The following is a 20,830-nucleotide window of genomic DNA, read 5'->3' as shown; positions in this document are numbered from 1 at the left end:
CAAATGAAAGCCTTAAGGGTTAGAGAAATTGGGTTTGTTTAAGAGTGCTGGACATCAGAGTGAAGGGAGGGAGCTGGTTTAATGTGGTAGTGTGGGAAAGGTGAAAAGTCTTTTGAAAGATAATCCTTTTAAGTAATTTATACTTTTGTGGTAAACAGTATTGTTTTTTCTTAAATTAGTGAAACCTTTGGGAGTATTCTTATTTCTTAGGATTTGGAAGCGCCTTTTTATAGGAAATATATGAAGGAGTTTTTGAATTCTGAGTTTTACTGTTTAAGTTCTTAAAGAAAGCTTAGCTAGAGTTGCTTTTTGTAACAGCAAGTACCAAGAACTAGAAAATTAAATTTATCCTATTTTTATTTAAGTTCCAACTATGTGCAAAATACAAAGAAACTTTTGATTGTTTAAAAGAAATGCTGCAATCTAGAAACCACTTATCTAAAGCATTATTTCAGCAAGATAGGCATTAGGGGGAAAAAAGTAATTGGAGGTAGAATTGATAGTCTTTTCTTAATTCTTATTCTTTTAAAAGGTCAATAGAACGTTCATCTACCAAATCTGGTGGCATTCCGTGTAAAAATGAAATTTATAAATAGTTTAACATTGTTTTCATATCAGCATTGCTAATGATATGTCCTCTGACAAAAATTGAAAATAATATATAAATAGGATGGAAATTATTCTTATGGAATCCCCCAGCTTCTTTATACCTTTCTTCCCCTTCTCCCTCCCCATAATTTCCAAGTAACAAGATGGTTTCCATGTTCAGATTTTTCGCTTAAATTATTAATCATTATTATAAATTTTTGAAATGCCAAGCTGGGAAGAATCACTTTAAAATTTTTTTATTTTTTGATCACTTCCTCTCTGCCAACTCAAGTTTTTCTATTCTGGAAATGGACCAGTACCTTTTTCTTCATTAGTAGTGCTTCTTGGCTTCTTTGATCCAATTTACATTTCTTGTTTTTTCTGCATTCATTTTATTTTGCTTACATTATGGATTATTAGGCTGATGTATTTCAACCAATACACAGAGTACCTTTTTGCTGAGAGGGATGCTTTAAAAATATTATTTAGGTTGTTCTTATTTGCAGTATAATGCCAGCAAGAAAAAAAAAAGGAGTTTATAATAAAACCAAACCTCTCACCCCCCAAAGATTGAAATGAATCTGTTTGAAAAGAAAGGAATCATAGATATTGAAACATTTTATATAATTAATTACAGGTGATACACACATAAATATTTCCATCTAGTGTGGGCTTGAGGTTTTTAATTTAAAAATAAAATTTGAGAAAAACAAGGATATTTTTTTTTTAAAGGAGGACTAATTCGATTCTAGTTTCCATCATTTCTGGGAATTTGTTGTGTGACCTTGGGCAAGCCACTTAGGTTCTTTGGGCCTTGGTTTTCCTCATCTCTAAAATAAATGGGCTATACTAGATGACTTTTGGTTCCTTTTAATTGTAATATTCTGTGAACTAGTTAACTGTAGAATGTAAGGGACAGTTCTGACAAAACGTAGGTAAATCATGTTGTTGGACTCTCAGCTAGAAAAAGGTATAAAATAGCCTTTGATTCTTCTCAAGATTATTTTACTAAAAACTTTTTTTCTTCTATTTTCCTAAACCTTTTCAGAAACAACAGACATCTGTGATCTGGTGTTCTTTCAGTTCTAGGCAAACAATCTTTAATAACTTGTGTAGTATAAATCACAAGTCTTGGGTTTAAGTCCTGTCTTTGTTATTTAACTGCATTTATGACCTGGTTACTCAGCCTAAAGATTTTTTAAGGTGATGAAGAATTTTCTTTTTCTTTTTCTTCTTCTTTTTTTTTTTTTTTTGGTGGGGCAATGGGGGTTAAGTGACTTCCCCAGGGTCACACAGCTAGTAAGTGTTAAGTGTCTGAGGCTGGATTTGAACTCAGGTACTCCTGAATCCAGGGCCAGTGCTTTATCCACTGTGCCACCTAGCTGCCCCCAGAATTTTCTTATCTTGAAATAGCATACTTCATGTTCAGTACATGTTTAAATTGGTTTCTTTGGTTTTGTTTGTTTGTTTGTTTGTTTGTTTTGCGGGGCAATAGGGGTTAAATGACTTGCCCAAGGTCACACAGCTAGTAAGTGTCAAGTGTCTGAGGCCAGATTTGAACTCAGGTACTCCTGAATCCAGGGCCAGCGCTTTAACCACTGCGCCATCTAGCTGCCCCTGGTTTCTTTGTTTTAATAACATTTTCCTTTTATTTATAATGACCAGAAAATATATCAAGAAGGCCTAAGCAATTTCTTCTGTGAAATGAATCAGATAAATATGGATTTTGTAGAATGTCCTGTGAACTTTTCTTTTGTAACTACAGATACATATAATGCCCATTACCCTTTTAAGATATATTCATTCTGCAATTAAATTTGACTAGAGTATGACCTAGGTTCCCTTTTAAGGGATACAGAATGCCTAATAGGAAAGGAACCTCTCAGCAGAAGGATTCTGTTTTACATTGTTGCTAGTGCAGCTCATGCTTACATATGTAGGTTCTCCCTTCCTCTCCTACTCCTACATGCTTTATGAATTAGGGGCATAGGGAGAAAGAATTAGTTTTACTTAGCTTCTAAGGGGAGTAGTTTTCCTTTTACTTAGTGAAATAGTGGAATGGTCCAAGTGCTTGGGAGCCCACAAGAGTAATGTCTGGGCAGGGCCCCTTGCCTGGCTCCCTCACTCAGCAGCAGCATGAGAGGAAGGAGAGGCATGGATGTTGACTCCCTGGATGCTGCCTAGACTCCTGTGGTCTCTGTGCATAGGGAAGTATATATTTTAGATGATCATCCTAACTGGATTTAGGCTGCATCATGATATTTGGAGGAAGGAGTCCGAAGAACAATTACCTTCTTTAGAATGTGTCACATTTTGAAAAAAGTTAGATGTTAATCACAATTATGTGATTAAAGGCAGCAGCCTTTGTTTTTCTGTTGGAGTGACAAAACCATTTTCAATTCCATAAGTAAAAGGAAGACTTTTCCCCCTTGCTTTTGGTCTATGGTTTCTTCTAAATTTCACGGATGTTAAGATGAACCTTAGGTTTTCTCTGATGAGTTTACTTTTCTTTGTTGGACAGACTTTTGCTAGTTAGACTGTATCCCTTACACGTGCGTGCCGAGTTGACATTATGATGCATCCATGTGGAAATTATGACAAAGTAGTTTTCGTGCAGATGTCCCATGGTGACAAAAAGCAGTTCACTGCATGCAAAGCAAACATACCAGTCAGAAGACAATGCATAATCTGGTCAGGAGCCTGAACCTATTGCTGCAGTTCAACGACAGAATAAAGGAAAGGGATTCATTTGAAGATGCTTGTGCATGACATATGGTAATTTCTCCATAGGAAGGAAGTGTCAAATGGTGACCTCTAAATCTAAACATTGACCCCTGTCATAGAATGTGTGTGCCATAAGGCCCTTTCCCCTTTTCATATGATAATTTTAGTCAAGGCTTGTTAGTGGTAAAATAAAATGTGTTATTTGTTTTGTCCTGTGATTACATCAAGAATTACACACTTCCCAATAGTTGGTCTCTAAAGTCTTGGTTTGTGTTTCATAGGAACTTTTAAAAAAAGAAAATACAATGAAGACAGTGCTATGTAAATATATTCTTAGTATATGCTCATATGCATTATTTGCAAGTTGGTATATATTCATTGTAGTTATTGTATAATATAAATGGATGTACCTCATCAAAATAGGTTTTAGATATTTCAAAATAATTTGAACTGTTAGGAAATATGCTGTTACAAAAACATATTAGCTATACGAAATGACTAGATTCTGTTCCTCTCCAGCTTAATTAAAAAAAAATTTGAGTAATAAGAATATTTTAGAGTAAGATGAAATTTTAATTTTATTTTCTACTGGAATACAATTTTTACTATTTGAAAATTTTGCTGCCTTTTCTTGATTAAGGTTAGAGGTGCTTAGGATGTTAGTGGTTTTTTACTATATGAATTGTTAAATATTAAAAGTTAGTTTGGGCATTTGACCTTTAAAATATTTTGTGATTTCTGTTTGATGAAAATATTAATTATCCCCTAATTCTTCTAGATCTTACTTTTTTTGATTAAAAATTCATTTTTCAGTTCTACATTCACCATAGTTTGCTTATTTAATTTTTTTTCATTCTACACTAATACTGAGCTATTTTTTCAGAAACAGCTGTGCCTCAATTTCTCTCCTCTTTATTTCTTCTATTTCCTCTGCAAGCTGCTGCACCTGTCGTTTCTGCTCGGTCTGATATTGATCACTCTGGTTCTGACCCTGCTCCTACTCCTGCTTTACATGCCTGTTTCTTAGTAAATGAAGGTATTTTCTCTTAAGTTTCTAACAACTTATCCTATTCTTTCAACTTACGCTTTATCTTAATACGACATGGTTCTTTTATCTAATTTACACATTCATCTTTATTTTTGGGATCTCCACATTCCTTTTTTTGTGACATTGTTTGCTAATATATATTAATAGTTGTTATTGTCATGAATTGAATCTTACTTGGAGACGTATATAAGCCAAATGACAACAAGAGTTTCTACTGGGGAAGCACAAAGATGTTAAATTTATATGTGAAACAATATGAAAAAGTGGATACTGTGGCTTTTATGTTTTTCTTTGGCACATGTTCTTTGGTTTAAAAATTAGTAAATTTATTTCCTTGTGGTCTCATCACCCCACTTAAATAGATACTTTTGCTTTTGTTGTAGGGTGGTTTTTCTGATGAGAGATATATGGATAATCTCTTAATTTTGTATTCACTCTTTCAAATTCTTCAGATAAGTGGCTGTAAATCCTTTACCATTTTGTGCTGATTAAGATTCACTCATTCCCTTTTCCACTCCTCTTTTGGAGCTGATATAATAGCTCATAATTATATAGCACTTGAAACTTTAGAAAGTTCCAAAAAGCTCACTTAGAGTTTTTATTATTTTTATTTAGTTTGATCTAAAATAGGTAGATTAGTTGCTGGAAGGGAACAGAAACATTTTTTTCTCATAATTTGTATTATTTTAACTACATGATTTCTCCAAGAGTGAGGTAAGCATTATTTGTACCCTTCTACCCTCAGAATCCCAACAGAGCTCTGGTTGATCCATTCCTTTGTGGTTCTAAAACTTCACCAGATTGTACAATTGTAAAATGGGTAGGTTTCCAGTATCTTAGATATCATCTTTCATTTTGGAACTTTTAGTAAAAAGTAACTCAATCAGAAACAAAGGAATACTACCCTATCTGTAACACTTGAATGCATGTTTCATATGAAAGCAAAACGATGAGGACTTAGGGGTGTGAATCTGTTTTTGGTTTGGTATTGCTGCCAAAGATGTGGTAATAATGTTTATAAAGAGGGAATAGCAATTAATAAATTATTTAGAGCCCCCATCATAGTTCTGTTTTGAAGGATGAAAATTTATTAATATTAAATGGGAAAATTATTATCATGTTAAAATATTGTGTTGACTCTCCCCTGCCTTCTCCCCCCCCACCTCCAACAAACAAACAAACAAACAAACATCTGGCCACAGTTCTTATGACATTCAAGCATATTTTTCCTTACTTTTTTGGGGGGGTGGGGTGGGGTGGGTCAGGCCTTATGATTTCTTAGTGTTGGAAACTTCTGATGAGTTCTGCAACTATGCCCTGACATAGGGTTTTGGAGGATTCCCTGGGGCACTGGGTAGTTAAAGTGATTTGCCCAGGGTCACTTAGCTAGGAGATGGGGTTTGAACCCAGATCTTTCTAATATCAAGGCCAGCTTTCTATCAACTATGCCAAGATACCTCTCATTTTTTTCTTATTAATAAGCAGATACTTCAGTAGAAGGGAGAATGTGCCCCATATTAATTAATTTTTAGTTGTTTCCAGTTTGAAAATATGAACCTTGTTCAGAAACATTCCAAATTATGGAAAAATTATTTATGTGTCAAAACATCTATAATTATTTTTAGGACTTCTTGTAGGAAGGGGACAATTGCCCTTTTTGAAGTATTTCAAGACACCGCCTTTTAAATAGTACTCTTATTTTAAATGATAAAACCTGAAACAGTTAAGTTAGTGTAATGTTCTAAAATTTTAGCTAGAATGTTTAAAATCTAATGAGTGGTCACCTTAAATTAGAAGCTTTAGCAAGAGTTTAGACTTTTAAGCATTTATTAAGGTGCATTAGAATCTAGTGATTAGAGAGAAAGAGGCCAAGATTCCTTCATCTATTTATCTATCTAAGGGAGCCAGTATCTCTGCCCCAGCCAAGCTGAGGTCCCCGGCGAAAAAGACCTCACTCGCTCCTTCCTCCTCCCAGAAGCCTCCTCTCCAACAGGAAACAGGGCCATCCACACACATACAGTTCCAAGCTAATTGGCTGGTAACTCTGATTGACAAGTCCCATAGGTGGTTCTATAGATGTAACTCCCGGATGCTAAAGTCACATGATTTCTAAATCACATACTTTCTCCTCATAGTGGAGCTTCCCTGCAATCTCTTTCCCAGCAAAGGTGCCATTCCAATTCTCACATTAGTAATATTTACAGTGTCAAAAAAGTGAATGTAATCATACAGTTTATATATATTTTAGTCATATAAAACACTGATGTTTTAGTGGATCATCATATACCTCTTTATATATTTATATATATATATTTTTTTTTTAATTAAAAAAAATTTTTTTTTTTAGTGAGACAATTGGGGTTAAGTGACTTGCCCAGGGTCACACAGCTAGTAAGTGTTAAGTGTCTGAGGCTGGATTTGAACTCAGGGTACTCCTGACTCCAGGGCTGGTGCTCTATCCACTGCGCCATCATATATCTCTTTTCAAATAACAAAGATCTATTTTGTGAACTAGAATTTTGAAAAAATAATCTTTCTTCCTTCTCTAGTTTGAAACAACTGCAACTCAGAAGTTTTACTAGGATTTAAAATTTTTCAAATTGCTCTTCTTTTCAGAAATGTTTGAGTTCATTTTCTCTCCCAAAGTTGGTGCTCTTTTTACTCATTTCTAATATGAATGCTGTTGAAGGCCTACAAATCTGGTAGTCTAAGAAAGAGGATTGTCAGACACCCTAAATGACAACTCCTGACACAGTAGGCATGAATTACCTTTTGCCATAAATAAGTCACACAGGTGGCTATATTTAAACTGACATATACCCTTTTTTTTTTTTTATTGCTGTGTGGAAGCCCATTAAAACTATTTGAAATCAGCTTCAAATGTGTATATTTATGAGGATTTTTAAGCTGTTTTTTTCCATGCTAACTTGTTGTTTCACTTATATTTTACTTTTTGGCGATGACCTACAATTACATTTGGGTTTTTGTTTTGTTTTGTTTTGTTTTGTTTTGTTTTTTAGTGAGGCAATTGGGGTTAAGTAACTTGCCCAGGGTCACACAGCTAGTAAGTGTTAAGTGTCTGAGGCCAGATTTGAACTCAGGTACTCCTGACTCCAGGGCCGGTGCTCTATCCACTGCGCCACCTAGCTGCCCCTACATTTGTTTTTATATTCTGTATGTTATCTTATATGGGAATTTTATTGCATAGTTGGTTTTCTTAGGATTTTATTTGTGTTATAGGCATTAAGACATGTTACTTTAAAGACTAATTTGTGCTCATTTTTGGACATCATATGAAAATTTTATGTTTTTTGAACAGAATTTCCAATGTTTTTACATTGTTTCTAATGTTGAGAAAAATGCATATTACAGAAAATTTCAGTGAACCTGTATATTTTTTTCTTAAAATACACCTATTTTAGTCTTTGATCCTCAAAGTGAAAAGATTTTTTAATATAGTTTTATATATTTCAACAGGATGGAGTCAGCTAGCTGCTATGCATTGTGTTATGCTTCCAGACCTGTTGGGATTGGATAAATTTAGACCTCCACTTCTAGAAATGCTGGCTCGAAGATGGCAGGATCGATGCCTAGAGGTAATATTAAAGTTATGCAATTAGGGAACATTTCTAACTAAAATGCTATTCTTTTTTTTTCTGAAAATACCAAACAATCTTTTCATCAACAATAATAAATGGCTCAGTGGCTCAAAGTGCAGCGTCCCATCCCCCATAGTGCTCAGTCCTTTCCCAGCCTGACCCCGAAGTCCGGAGAGTCTGGTCTGAAGGCAGGCGAGGTGCAGGTCCCCACACTATGGCTAGTCTTGCAGTGGTGGTGCAGGTGGATTTGGTCCTCCATTCTCAAACTTGGGGGATCCCAGGCTGGGGCGGGGCAGGTGGTGGCAAGATTGGGGTGGGGGTAGTCCCCCAATCTTCCTTCGCGGGGGTAGTGTGGAATCTGGGGCAGGGCGGGGGAGGAGGAAGATGGGGTGGATGGGTAGTATGGCCCCTCCATTTTGAGCTCTTTGGCGGGTGGGGATGGTGGAGTCCAGAGCACAAGGCGGATAGTTAAAATGCTATTCTGATGCCTCTTCTTGGCATCGGGGCAATCCTGGGATCTTAAAGATTTTAAGTATTTATAATTTGTGGAGGGATGTGAGAAGTGACAGTTTACAGTAATTTTCCTATCCATCTGATATAGTGAAAATAATATTGGGGACTTGACTTCAAACCCTGCATCTGTCTCTTGGGTACCTTCTAGCTCTTATTTTGTGATCTATGATCTATAAATGATAAATTTTATGGATTTCATTTTCCTCATCAGGGGTTAGATTGTATGAATTTTTAAGACTCCTTTGTGTTAAAAAAAAATACAATGGTCAAATCAGATCACAACACACTAGTGAAATGTTTGTATTGTTTTATGTTGATGAAATTATGTTATCAGAGATTCTTTGAAAAAGCTCAACAGCCAGAAGTTAGAAATATATATTTTTTAAGAAGTATAGTGCAGTACAAGGAGAAAGAAATGATCAGTTGCAGTTTATACCCTACCATATCCTAGGAATGTTCTGAATGTGTTTTAAACTTTTTTCCCCCTTTAAATAATGCTATTTAGATTTATTGTCAGATTTACAAATATTTGAATTCATTAAAAAATTCCATTGAGACAAAAATCTCTTTCAGCTTAACTCTTATTCAGATACTATTGAGTTATATCTTTTGAATTGCAGACAGTAAATTGATTCTTGGAAAAATGGCTTAGTTGTTCCCGACATGATTAATGCAACTTTGTTTAAAAAAAAAAAGAAATAGTAGTTAAAGGTGTACTTTTGTAAAAGAGAATTGATGCTGAAAATTGAACAGAAATTTGATAGCTTTCTAATTAAAATGTTCTTTTATGATAGCAAACAAGTAGAAATGATTTTTCTTTTAACAAAAACAATTTATATACTCTTTTTTTGATGGGAAGGAAGATTTAATAATACTTTAAGACTATGTAAATCATATAGATAAATGTGGTTATGTATCCTTTTAAACATTCTTTAAGTCTTGCATTTTTACTAGTTTCTAAATTTAAGGCTAAAAATTATTAAAATTAAAAGTAATTTCAATGAGTTATGAACATCCAAGAATGCCTTGAAATATGAAAGACATTTCAGGATACAAAATAAACCCATATAAATTATCAGCATTTCTGTATATTACTAACAAAGTCCAGCAGAAAGAGATAGAAAGAAATATTCCATTTAGAATAAGTGCATAAAATATAAAATACTTGGGTGACTGTCAAGACAAACACAGAAACTAGATCAACAAAATTACAAAACAATTTTCACACAAATAAAAACAGGCCTAAACAATTGGAGAAATATTTGTTGCTCATGGGTAGGCCAAGCCAAGATAATAAAAATGACAGTTTTAACTAAATTAATTTACTTATTCAATGCCATACCAGTCAAACTACCAAAAAACTATCTTACAGAGCTAGAAAATAAAATAACAAAATTCATCCAGAAGAACAAAATGTCAAGAATATCAAGGAAATCAATGAGAAAGAAAGTATGAAGGAAAATGGCCTAGCAGTTCCAGATCTCAAAATATATTATAAAGTAATAATCATGAAAACAATCTGGTACTGGTTAATAAATAGAATGGTGCAGTATCAACAACATTGTGTGTTGATCAACTGTAATAGACTTGACTCTTCTCAGCAATAAAATGGTCCATGATAGTTCCAAAGGACTCATGATGGAAAATGCTCTCCAAATCCAGAAAAAAAGAACTGTGGACTCTAGATGCAGATTGAACCATACTATTTCTACTTTTTTTCTTTTTTCTTTTGCTCTGATTCTTTTTTCATGTCATGACTAATACAGAAATATGTTTATTGTGATTATACATATGTAACCTATATCAGATTGCTTACTATCTTGGGGAGAGGGGAGGGAGGGAGAAAATTTTGAAACTAGAAATCTTATAAAAACAAATGTTGAAGGGGGCAGCTAGGTGGTGCAGTAGATAAAGCACTGATCCTGGATTCAGGAGGACCTGAGTTCAAATCCAGCCTCAGACACTTGACACTTACTAGCTGTGTGACCCTGGGCAAGTCACTTAACCCCCATTGCCCTGAAAAAAAAAAAAAGAAAAACAAATGTTGAAAACTATCTCCACATCTAATTAAAAAATAATAAAATAATTTTATGATTAAAAAAATAAATATAGTGGTGCATCAGTGGTGCACTGATGACCACAGTAATCTAGTGTTTGATAAAACCAAAGATCCAAGCTTTTGGAATAAGGAGAACTCACTATTTGACAAAAGTTTTCAGGAAAACTGGAAAATAGTTTGGCAGAGATTATGTATAAACCAACATCTCATGGTGCATACTGTAATGCTGTGTAGGTAATAGCAAAATGGATACATGATATAGACATAAAGGGCATCATAAGTAAATTAGGGGAGAATGGAATAGTTTACCTGTCAGATTTATGGATAAGGCATGAGGTTATGGCAAAAAAGAGATAGAGGATCATGGGAAGTAAAATGGATTACATAAAATTAAAAAATTATTATTATTTTTTTAAACAAAACTAATGCAGCCAAAATTAAAAGGAAAGCAGGAAACTGGCAAAAAGTTTTTACAGCAAGTTTCTTTGATAAAAGTCTCCTTTGTCAAATATATAGAGAACTGAGTCAAATTTATAAAAATACAAGTCGTTCTCCAGTTGGTTAAATGGTCAAAGGATATGAATAGGCACTTTTCACAAGAAGAAATCAAAGGTATATATAGTTATATGAAAAACTTTTCTATATCACTATTGATTAGAGAAATGCAAATTAAAACAACTCTGAGGTACTACTTCATACCTGTCAGATTGGCTAGCATGACAGAAAAGAAAAATGATAAATATTGAAGGGGAAATAGAAAAATTGGGACAGTAATGCATTGTTGGGGTAGTTGTGAACTGATTCATCCATCCTGGAGAGCAATTTCGAACTATGCCCAAAGGGCTATAAAACTGCATATTTTTGACCCAATGATGCCACTACTAGATGTGTATCCCAAAGAGGTAAAAAACAAAAACTAAAAGGACCTATTTGTACAAAAATATTTATAGCAGCTCTTTTTTTGTGGTGGCAAAGAATTGGAAATTGAAGGGTTGTCCATCAGTTGGGGAATTGTTGAACAAGTAGTAGTATATTATAGGAATGGCATATTGTGCTATAAGAAATGATATGCAGGATGGTTTCAGAAAAACTTGGAAAGAGTTATATGACCTTATGCAAAGTGAAGCGAGCAGAACCAGAATATATTATACATAGTAACAGCAATATTGTATGATAATCAACTGTGAATGACTTAGCTATTGTGATCAATGCAATGATCTAAGACAATTCCAAAGGACCCATGATGAGAAATCATATCCACCTCCAGAGAGAGAACTGATAAACTCTAAATGTAGATTAAAGCATAATTTTTTCGCTTCCTATGTTTTTATTGCCTTTTAAAAAATAACATGGCTAATATGTAAATATGTTTTGTATGATTTCACATGTATAATTGATACCACATTTCTTGCTCTCTCAATGGGTAGGGGAGGGGATAGAGGTAGGGAGAGAATTTGGGATTCAAAATTTTAAAAAAGAATGCCAAAAATGAATAATATATTTTAAAAAGAGAAATATGAAGACATCTGCTTTGAAACTATTGGTAAGTTGTAGTTTAAATTTTGAGCCTGGTAATCTGATAAATCATGCTGTCAGTTATTTTCATTGTTGATTAAATTTAATTTTCTATGAAATCCTTATTAAAAAGTTCCTGATTGGGGCAGCTAGATGGCGCAGTGGTAAAGCACCGGCCCTGGAGTCAGGAGTACCTGAGTTCAAATCCAGCCTCAGACACTTGATACTTACTAGCTGTGTGACCCTGGGCAAGTCACTTAACCCTCATTGCCCTGCAAAAAAAAAAATTTAAAAAGTTCCTGATTATTCACCAGCATTATATATATTGTACCTTGAGATCAGGGACTATCTTTTGCCTTTTTTTTGTGATTCCTGCCCTTAGCATGATGCCTGGCTCTTTGTAGGCACTTAATGTTTACTTACTATTATTATTGTTATTATTATTTTTTACTTACTATTATTATTGATTATTTCATGTAGTAAGGTTTTTTTCCTTTTATAAAGAATATACTCTTTGTTTGTTTGTTTGTTTGTTTTTTTTGTGGGGCAGTGGAGGTTAAGTGACTTGCCCAAGGTCACAAAGCTAGTAAGTGTTAAGTGTCTGAGACCAGATTTGAACTCAGGTCTTCCTGAATCCAGGGCTGGTGTTTTATCCACTGTACCACCTAGCTGCTCCCTTGGCCTAATATATTCTTAAGTTTGCCTTATTACTATAAAGTATTTTTTATTATATAATGATAAACTTAATCAGATATAGTTTGACTTCTATTCTCCTAATATCTATAAATAAACTTGCTTATGTTTCCTGTTTTTCTGCTTATGTTTGAATTTAGGTCAGAGAAGCAGCTCAAGCTTTATTGTTGGCTGAACTGAGAAGGATTGAACAAGGAGGACGAAAAGAAACAATTGATGCTTGGGCTCCTTATTTACCTCAGTATATGGATAGTGTTATATCACGTAAGTTTTTCTTTTTTTTGGCCTCTAAAATCTTCAGTTGATTAAAAAGTAAAAGCTTATAATAAGCAGAAAAATACCCAAAGTACCAAATGTGTGTTTCACTGCAAATATCATTTGTAGGTCTGGTGGACTCTTCTTTCATGAGGAAGCTCAGCCACTTTTCCTTGTTTGAGTTTGCCTTTAAAAACATTAGCTAATGCATGTTTACATTATAAAAGAGATAGTAAACTATCACTACTCTAGAAATTGAGAAATTTCTAAACTAATAGAGGATTAAAGGATTTCAATACTAGCTGAATTCTTTTGTCTTAAGATTATTGCAAACTTTCTGTTCTTTGAGGATTGTGAAGATGTTTTGTTAGTGGATTGTATGGAAGTTGTTGTTTTGACCATTATTCTTGAAGAGGACCAAGACTTCAGGTGATAGGATTAATTGCATTGAAATGGATTTAAGTGTGGGAGGACTATAGAAGGTCACCAACCTCACTATCTCCTCCAGAGCCATCTGGGTTCAGTGACAAGATATATATCAGGACAACTGGAGATGACCCCAGATGTTTAAGGCAGTTGGGATTAAATGATTTACCCAGGGTCACAGCTAGTAAGTATCTGAGGTGAGATTTGAACTCGGGTCCTTTTGACTACAGGGCCAGTGTTCTATCCACCGTGCCACCTAGCTGCCCCCATATGCAAGACAAGGTCCTTATGAGTAGGTATGGTTTTGTTCTTGGTACCTTAGTCCTAGGACCTAAGACAATGGCATGTAGTGGTAGTTTAATAAATGCTCTTAAAATTATTTTTTTAATTTAAATACCTTGTTGAAATATGTAACGGTTCTTATATTTTAATATAAGAGATATGTTAAGGAGAGATTGGAGTACAGAACAATATCAAAAAACAAGGTAGCTCAAGCTATAAAAAAGGAGAGGTAAAGCAATGAGTAGTTAGTTACCCTTGGGTATAGTTAGGGAAAGTCTACTTGGGGATGACATTTTAATCTGTATGTTCAAGAAGATGGTGGGAATAAATTGTTTGCGGCATAATGGAGTTTTCCTTGAAAACTATTTTGAAGTTGGGGATGGAATTTAAAATCTGCATTTGAAACTATTTAGGGAGACAGCAGCTAGGTCATGCAGTGGATAAAGCACTGGCCCTGGATTCATGAGGACCTGATTTCAAATCCAGCCTTGACACTTGACACTTACTAGCTGTGTGACCCTGAGCAAGTCACTTAACCTTCATTGCCCTGCAGAAACAAAACAAAACAAAAAAGAAACTGTTTAGGGCATGGCAGTTTATCAAATATAGAGAATAGCGGAGAGAGTTATGGGAGATAAGAGTGCAAAGGTAGGGTAACTTATTTGGTAGGTTTTAGGGTTTCATCAGAAGGTTTTAATAGAGGAATAACATGAGATTAATTTCAGTAATGGAAGACTGGATTATAAAGAATGGATTAGAGGGAAGGCATATTGGATTCCAGAATGCCTGTTAGGAATTTATTGGATTAGTAATTTCCTAATTCCTTGCCTGGCCTCCAATCCATCATTGAACTGAAATCGCTCTTTCCAAGATTACTAATGATTTCTTCATTCTTATCAATGCAGTAACTAAATAACAACAATTCCAGAGTCAGACACTTAATAGTTTTGGGGTTAGATTGTAGTAAAGAGGATAGATTTAATAGATAATTAAGCAATGTGGGAGGATAGAAAGGATACTTTTTGGGGTGTCAAAGGACCTGAGTTTGAACCTTGGACTTGCTACTTATTGCATAAGTAACCTGGGGCAAGTGATTTAACATCTGGGGGCTTCTATTTCCTTATTTCTAAAATGAGGTAGTAAGGATAGTTGAGATTTAGGTTCCTTCTAGACCTTATGAGATTTGAATTATATGAAAGTACACTTGTGGAGATTTAGCAGCTTGATTGTATGTGGAAGATGATGGAGAGGGTAAAATCATTGATGACTTGAACATGTTGTGGCTAGGTGTATAATGATTCCATTGAAGGAAATGGGGTAATAGAAGGTGTTTGGAATGTGCCTCAGATGTGGCATGTAGTTCATGGGAAGGAATATAATAGATCTGGCTTATTTTTTTAATACAGAAAATATTAATTTTTAAATACAGTATTAATTTTTTCAATGCAGAAAGTGGTAGGGTTGACAAGAAATAGCAGTGAGTGGCACTACTATAGCATTAATGAGCCAAGATTTGTTGAACCCTCTCACTCCAATTCATAACCTTCCATGAATTTGTCTACTGCATAGTAGGAAGCCTGGGGTCAGGCAATAACAAAATCTATAATTTAATGAAGGAGTAAAAACTGAAAGATTTAGTTAAAATGGTAATCTTTGACTATTAGGTCTTCTTCCCAAAGAGATCATAAAAAAGGGAAAAGGACCTACATGTACAAAAATATTTATAGCTGCTCTTTTTGTGGTGGCAAGGAATTGGATATTGAGGGGCTGCCCATCAGTTGGGAAATGGCTGAACAAGTTGTGGTATATGAATGTAATGGAATACTATTGTGCTGTAAGAAATGATGACCAGGTGGATTTCAGAGAAACCTGGAAGGACTTGCATGAACTGATGATGAGTGAGATGAGCAGAACCAGGAGAACATTGTACACAGTATCAACAACATTGTGTGTTGATCAACTATGATAGACTTGATTCTTCTCAGCAGTACAATGGTCCAAGATAGTTCCAAAGGACTCATGATGGAAAATGCTCTCCAAATCCATAAAAAAAAAAAAAGAAAGAACTGTTGAATCTGGATGCAGATCAAACCATACTATTTCTATTGTTTTTATTGTTGTTGTATTTCTTTTTTGAGGTTTTTCCTTTTTTGCTCTGATTCTTCTCTCATAACATGACTAATGCAGAAATATGTTTATTGTGATTGTACAGATTACTTGCTGTCTTGGAGAGGGAGTAGGGGAGGAAAGGGAGGGAGGGAGAAAAATTTGAAACTAGCAATATTACAAAAACAAATGTTGAAAACTATCTCTAAATGTAACTGAACAATAATAAAATATTGATATGGAACAAATGGTTATCTTTGGGCCAGGTCATCAAATTTAACTATCATGAGATGTCCTAATGCAAGGAGGCAAATTTGACCTTATGGTTATCATTATAAAGAAATCCATTGTGACTTGACTATAGCTCTTGTTGGGTATACATTGTTCAAAGGAAATCAAGCGAGATCAAATATGGACATGAAAGCACAATATAATAAGATGGTATACTCTTGTGGAAATCCGGGGACCAAATCAAGGAAATATAATAGAGAATATTTGGGTAAATATCAGTGAATAAAGAAATAGTTGGTTATATTATCAGAGTATATTTCAGTTATCCACAAATTAGGCAGAGCTGTCTTTCTGCCAAAAGCAGAACTGCTAATCACTTTTGACTTGACTTAGTGATATTTACATACTTTGAAAGGACGGGGCGGAAAAGCCCAACAAGGGGAAGTTCTCCACTGGATCTGATTCTCCCAAACAGGGAGAATCCTGGCTGCTGTGGTGGAAATGATGTTAACTTTGGTGGCAATAACTCTTCCTCCTACAGCTTGTAATGGAACAGGCAAGGAAAGGAACGGTAGGCATTCCAGATTTTGTGAAAGCAGTTTTCAAAGGAGTCAAAAGAAGGACAGATAGACTCCCTTGGATTGATGTAATCTCATGGATAGATATGATTCCCAATGTTACAGAGAAAGTCATCCCAGGAGGGATGAAAAAATCTCAAGAATTAAATTTTGAAAACAGAAAAGGAAATAATTCCAATGAGGAGGAAAAGCAGGCATTGTCCGAAGAGTGTATTATGGAGGGACTAAAATGAAATTTTATGAAGATAAATGTATAAAGAAAACAAGGAATGAGTATGACAGAAGACTGTAAAAAAGAATATCAGAAGTTCTAAAGTTCAAATTAGCTGAGGCCAAGGCAAGCTAATGACCACAAAAAAGTACTTTTAATAAAACATACATTGAAGGAAATTGGAGATGGGTTTGTTACTTGGGATAGGTGGAATGAGGGTAACTGACAATGGACAAAAGACTGAGCCTATGTAATATTGTTTTTCCTGCCAAGGAGAATGACCTTTGCATTGAAAAGATAGAACAAAAATTATTAACAGGGAGATATGCCTGAGATAAATGCATGTGATAGTAAGAAAGCACCTACCTGCTGCTCTTTATGAATTTAAGTCATCTTGCCTAGATGTTCTACATCTTGAAGTACTGAAAGAACTGGTAGATGTAGTTGATTTTGGTGAAGTGACTTGAATTCATAAAAAATGTAAATTGATTGTTGATATACTGTAAGTGATATTCAAAAGATTGTGGAGAATGAGAGGTTTCACAGGACTGAAAAGGGGCAGATGTCCTGGAGAAGAGAACAGAATTTTCACAGTGTAAGTCGGTGAATTTCAATTCTATACACAGCTAGGTTGTACAGTGGATTGAACACTGGACTTTACAGTCAGAAGGACCTTAGTTCAAATCTTGCTTCAAATACTTGGTAGCTACATGTGACCCTAGGCAAATCACTTAACCTCTATCTCAGTTTCCTCAAATATAAAATAGAACAATAATAATAATAGCATCTGTTTCAAAGGTTGTGAGGATAAAATGAGATAACATGTAAAGGGCTTTGCAAACTCTAAAGGGAAAACTAAACTAGAAAGGGAAACGATGATTAACAGAGCCAATATGGTTGCATCAAAACAGATCATCGAACACCTATTTTATTTACTTTTAAGAATAGAGTTTTTAAGCTAGCAGGTAAGGAGAATGGTATAATATCATTTGACGGGCTTGTAGCAAAGTATTTGATGATGATCTCATACTTTTATTGTGGAAAAGATGGAAAGATATGGACTACATGTTAATATAATTAGATGGATTTACAGCTGGTTAAATGGCTAGACTCAAAAAGTAGACATAATTAATTGTTCGCTATTAACTGGGCAAGTTTCCAGGGGGGGGTGTCCCAGGGATCTGTGCTTTTAAACCATTTTTTTTTCAATGACTTGGATAAAGGTTTATATAGCTTGCTCATCAAATTTGCAGATGACACAAAACTGGGAGAGATAGTGAACATAATGGCTGACAGGAGCCAGAAAAGTCTCAACAGGCCAGAGCATTAGACTTGATCTATGAAGATGGATTTTAATAGGGAAAAATGTAAAGTTTTATGCTTGGTTAAAAAGTAAAAACCAGTTTCCCCAAGTATAGAATGAGACAGGCATGGTTAGATAAGGGTAGTTTGTATGAAAAAGAACTCAGTGTCTTACTGAAGTGTAACCAAGTGTTAGCTAGCCTCGTGATGTGGAAGCTTGGAAAAAAATCCAGTCCAGTTCTACATGAAGAGAATCACAGCTATCAATGTATGAGGAGGAGGCACTAGTCTTTCTGTTCTGTCAGATCGCTTGTGGAATATGACTTCATTCTTGGTGGTGCAGTTTAAGACAGACATGGATGAGTTAGAGAGCGTCCAGAGATGGCCTACCAGGACAGTAAATGTCCATGAGCTCATGCTAGATGAAATGATGGAAGCAGTTGGGGTTGTTTAACCAGGAAAAGAAAGGTTTTTTTGAAGAGGACACTTGGTCTTACGTATAGGGTGTCTCAAAAGTCTTAGTGAAGTTTTATGCTATGTTAGTCCAGGCAAGCAACCCTGGTGTAGATGCAGCCTGGTAACTGTGTTGTGAGTACTGCAACTATCATAGCTATCAAAATCGAAGAAAGGAATGTTCTTGATCCCAGATTGTTCAGCATCAGAAACAGATAAATTTTTTATTCATTGAAAAGATGCTGCTGCTTTCTAAAGGCTTTTCCATCTTGCAACTGAAATTTCCCATAAATGTTGTCTCCCTCTATTAGAATGTGATTTCAAGGAGGGTTGGGACTCTCTTGTTCTTAGATATGTATCCCTAGTGTTTAGCACAGTTCTTTGAACACAGTAAGCACTTAATAAATGCTTTTCAATTCATTCATTCGTTCTTGTTTGTTTGTTTGTTTTTTTGGTGGGGCAGTTGGGGTTAAGTGACTTGCCCAGGGTCACACAGCTAGTAAGTGTTAAGTGTCTGAGGTCGGATTTGAACTCAGGTCCTCCTGAATCCAAGGCCGGTGCTCTATCCACTGTGCCACCTAGCTGCCCCCATTCTTGTCCTATGGTAGTTTTATTAAAGTTATTCATAGGAGTTATAATCATATGATTCGACCAATTTATATGTACTGAATGTTTTTTGAATCATGATCATTGAGCATGGTGCCCAAAGTTGTCTTTAAAGGATTAAAAGACCTAAGGTTTTTATCTTATGCATTATTGTACTGTCACTAAAGTACTTATATTAGTTAACTCTGTGTGTGTGTGTGTGTGTTTACTACTGAGATGAACACTATTATTAATTGTTTCACAAAGATTTTAAATGTAGTATGTTAGAAGGCAAATAATGCTATACAGCCTTTCTTATAGAACATAGTTTTGAGTATTTCAAAGATTTTTTGCATTTTCCATATTAGAATTTTTTAGAAATCAGGTTTTGCCTTTTAAGAAATGTAGTTAGTCATTTTTCAGTTCATACACTGCTGCTTCCTTGGCCTTTCAGTCTATACAGGAGCTACTAGAAGGTAAATACTGTTGCTTCACTCCCAGGTGCCTTTCTCCAGTCATGCTTAGAGACCTAAGAGGGTATGAGGCCACAAACGTAATTATTGTTGATATCTTGTATTTTGCCTGCTCATAGTGGCTAATCTTTTCCTTTACATTGGTTCTAAATGTATGTAAACCATTTTTATTATGTAAATCAAGATTTCTTCTAATAAACCTTGCATTTGTGATTTTTTATAATAATGAGCAATGCACTGCTAACAGTGTTTTACTTTATCTCAGATATTTATTAAAGGAGCATACAGCGTAATGTTTAATACATATTGATGTCAGAAATCATACCCCTTTGTTCTTGTTGTTTGCCTTTTTAGCTTCCTTTGTGTTAAAGTTACTAGGTTTAGGATTATATTTTTCTTTTTTCCCTTCCTTGGATACAGAGCAGAATTTCTTTGTTCAATGAAAACCAATCTAGTAAATGTTCGGGATTGAATTTCAGTGAGCCACACTGTATTACCTCCTTGTTTAACCTGAAATTGAAATTATTTTTTTGATGATTCTTAGGTAATGGTCATTCTAAGCACAAATATGGATGGATAAAAATAGAGTATACACACACACACACACACACACACACACACACACATATACATGCTACAGATGACAAGAATTGACCAGTGGAAAAACCTATTTTAGTTAGTTAAAATAATTTGAATCTCAGAACATTTGTTGGATGGGAGATATTTTCAAGGATGTTTGCAGAGAAAAGAACTATTGAGAAGAATTTAGCTTTGTCTTCTTCACATCCCAGAATTGCAAAAAAAAATCCTTTTCTTTTGCCTGTTTTCAAGAAGAATAAATTTTGTTATGCAGTGTCTATTCAGTAAATGGTGATTTAAGGCCTACTGTGTGCAAGTTACTGTGCTGGAGTCTCGAAATCCAAAGCTCTGCAACAAGTTTAGTTTGGTGTGGGTGGCATGGCAAGATATATGATAATTATTTATTTTCATGGCAGAGTGTGATTGCCTGGAAAGGAGAGGCACTGTGGTATAGTGAATGGCATTGACTTTGGATCTTGCCTTTTTGGAAAAATTATTTCACTCTTAGCCTACATACTGAATCTCTCTCAAATACTGTAGTCACTCAGTTCTTCAGCCTACTCATCTACTGTGACCTTCTCCACACCACCTCAGCTATAAATAAAAATGG

General features: G+C 34.9%; 1 protein-coding gene across 2 annotated transcripts in view; it reads left to right on the top strand.

The window, feature by feature from the left end:
* Window positions 1–20,830, top strand: part of WDR7 (WD repeat domain 7) — a 454,202-nt gene that overhangs the window by 119,891 nt on the left and 313,481 nt on the right. The window contains exons 17-19 of one of the 2 annotated variants that reach the window (XM_043964532.1): window positions 4,250–4,348; window positions 7,838–7,956; window positions 12,880–13,003. In XM_043964532.1, coding sequence (XP_043820467.1) covers window positions 4,250–4,348; window positions 7,838–7,956; window positions 12,880–13,003 — 342 coding nt within the window. The remainder of the gene's footprint in view (window positions 1–4,249; window positions 4,349–7,837; window positions 7,957–12,879; window positions 13,004–20,830) is intronic. The other variant, XM_043964540.1, reaches the window with a different exon arrangement.

This window comes from Dromiciops gliroides, chromosome 1 (genome assembly GCF_019393635.1).
Source record: "Dromiciops gliroides isolate mDroGli1 chromosome 1, mDroGli1.pri, whole genome shotgun sequence".
Lineage (NCBI taxonomy): Eukaryota > Metazoa > Chordata > Mammalia > Microbiotheria > Microbiotheriidae > Dromiciops > Dromiciops gliroides.
This window is presented reverse-complemented; position numbering and strand designations above follow the sequence as displayed.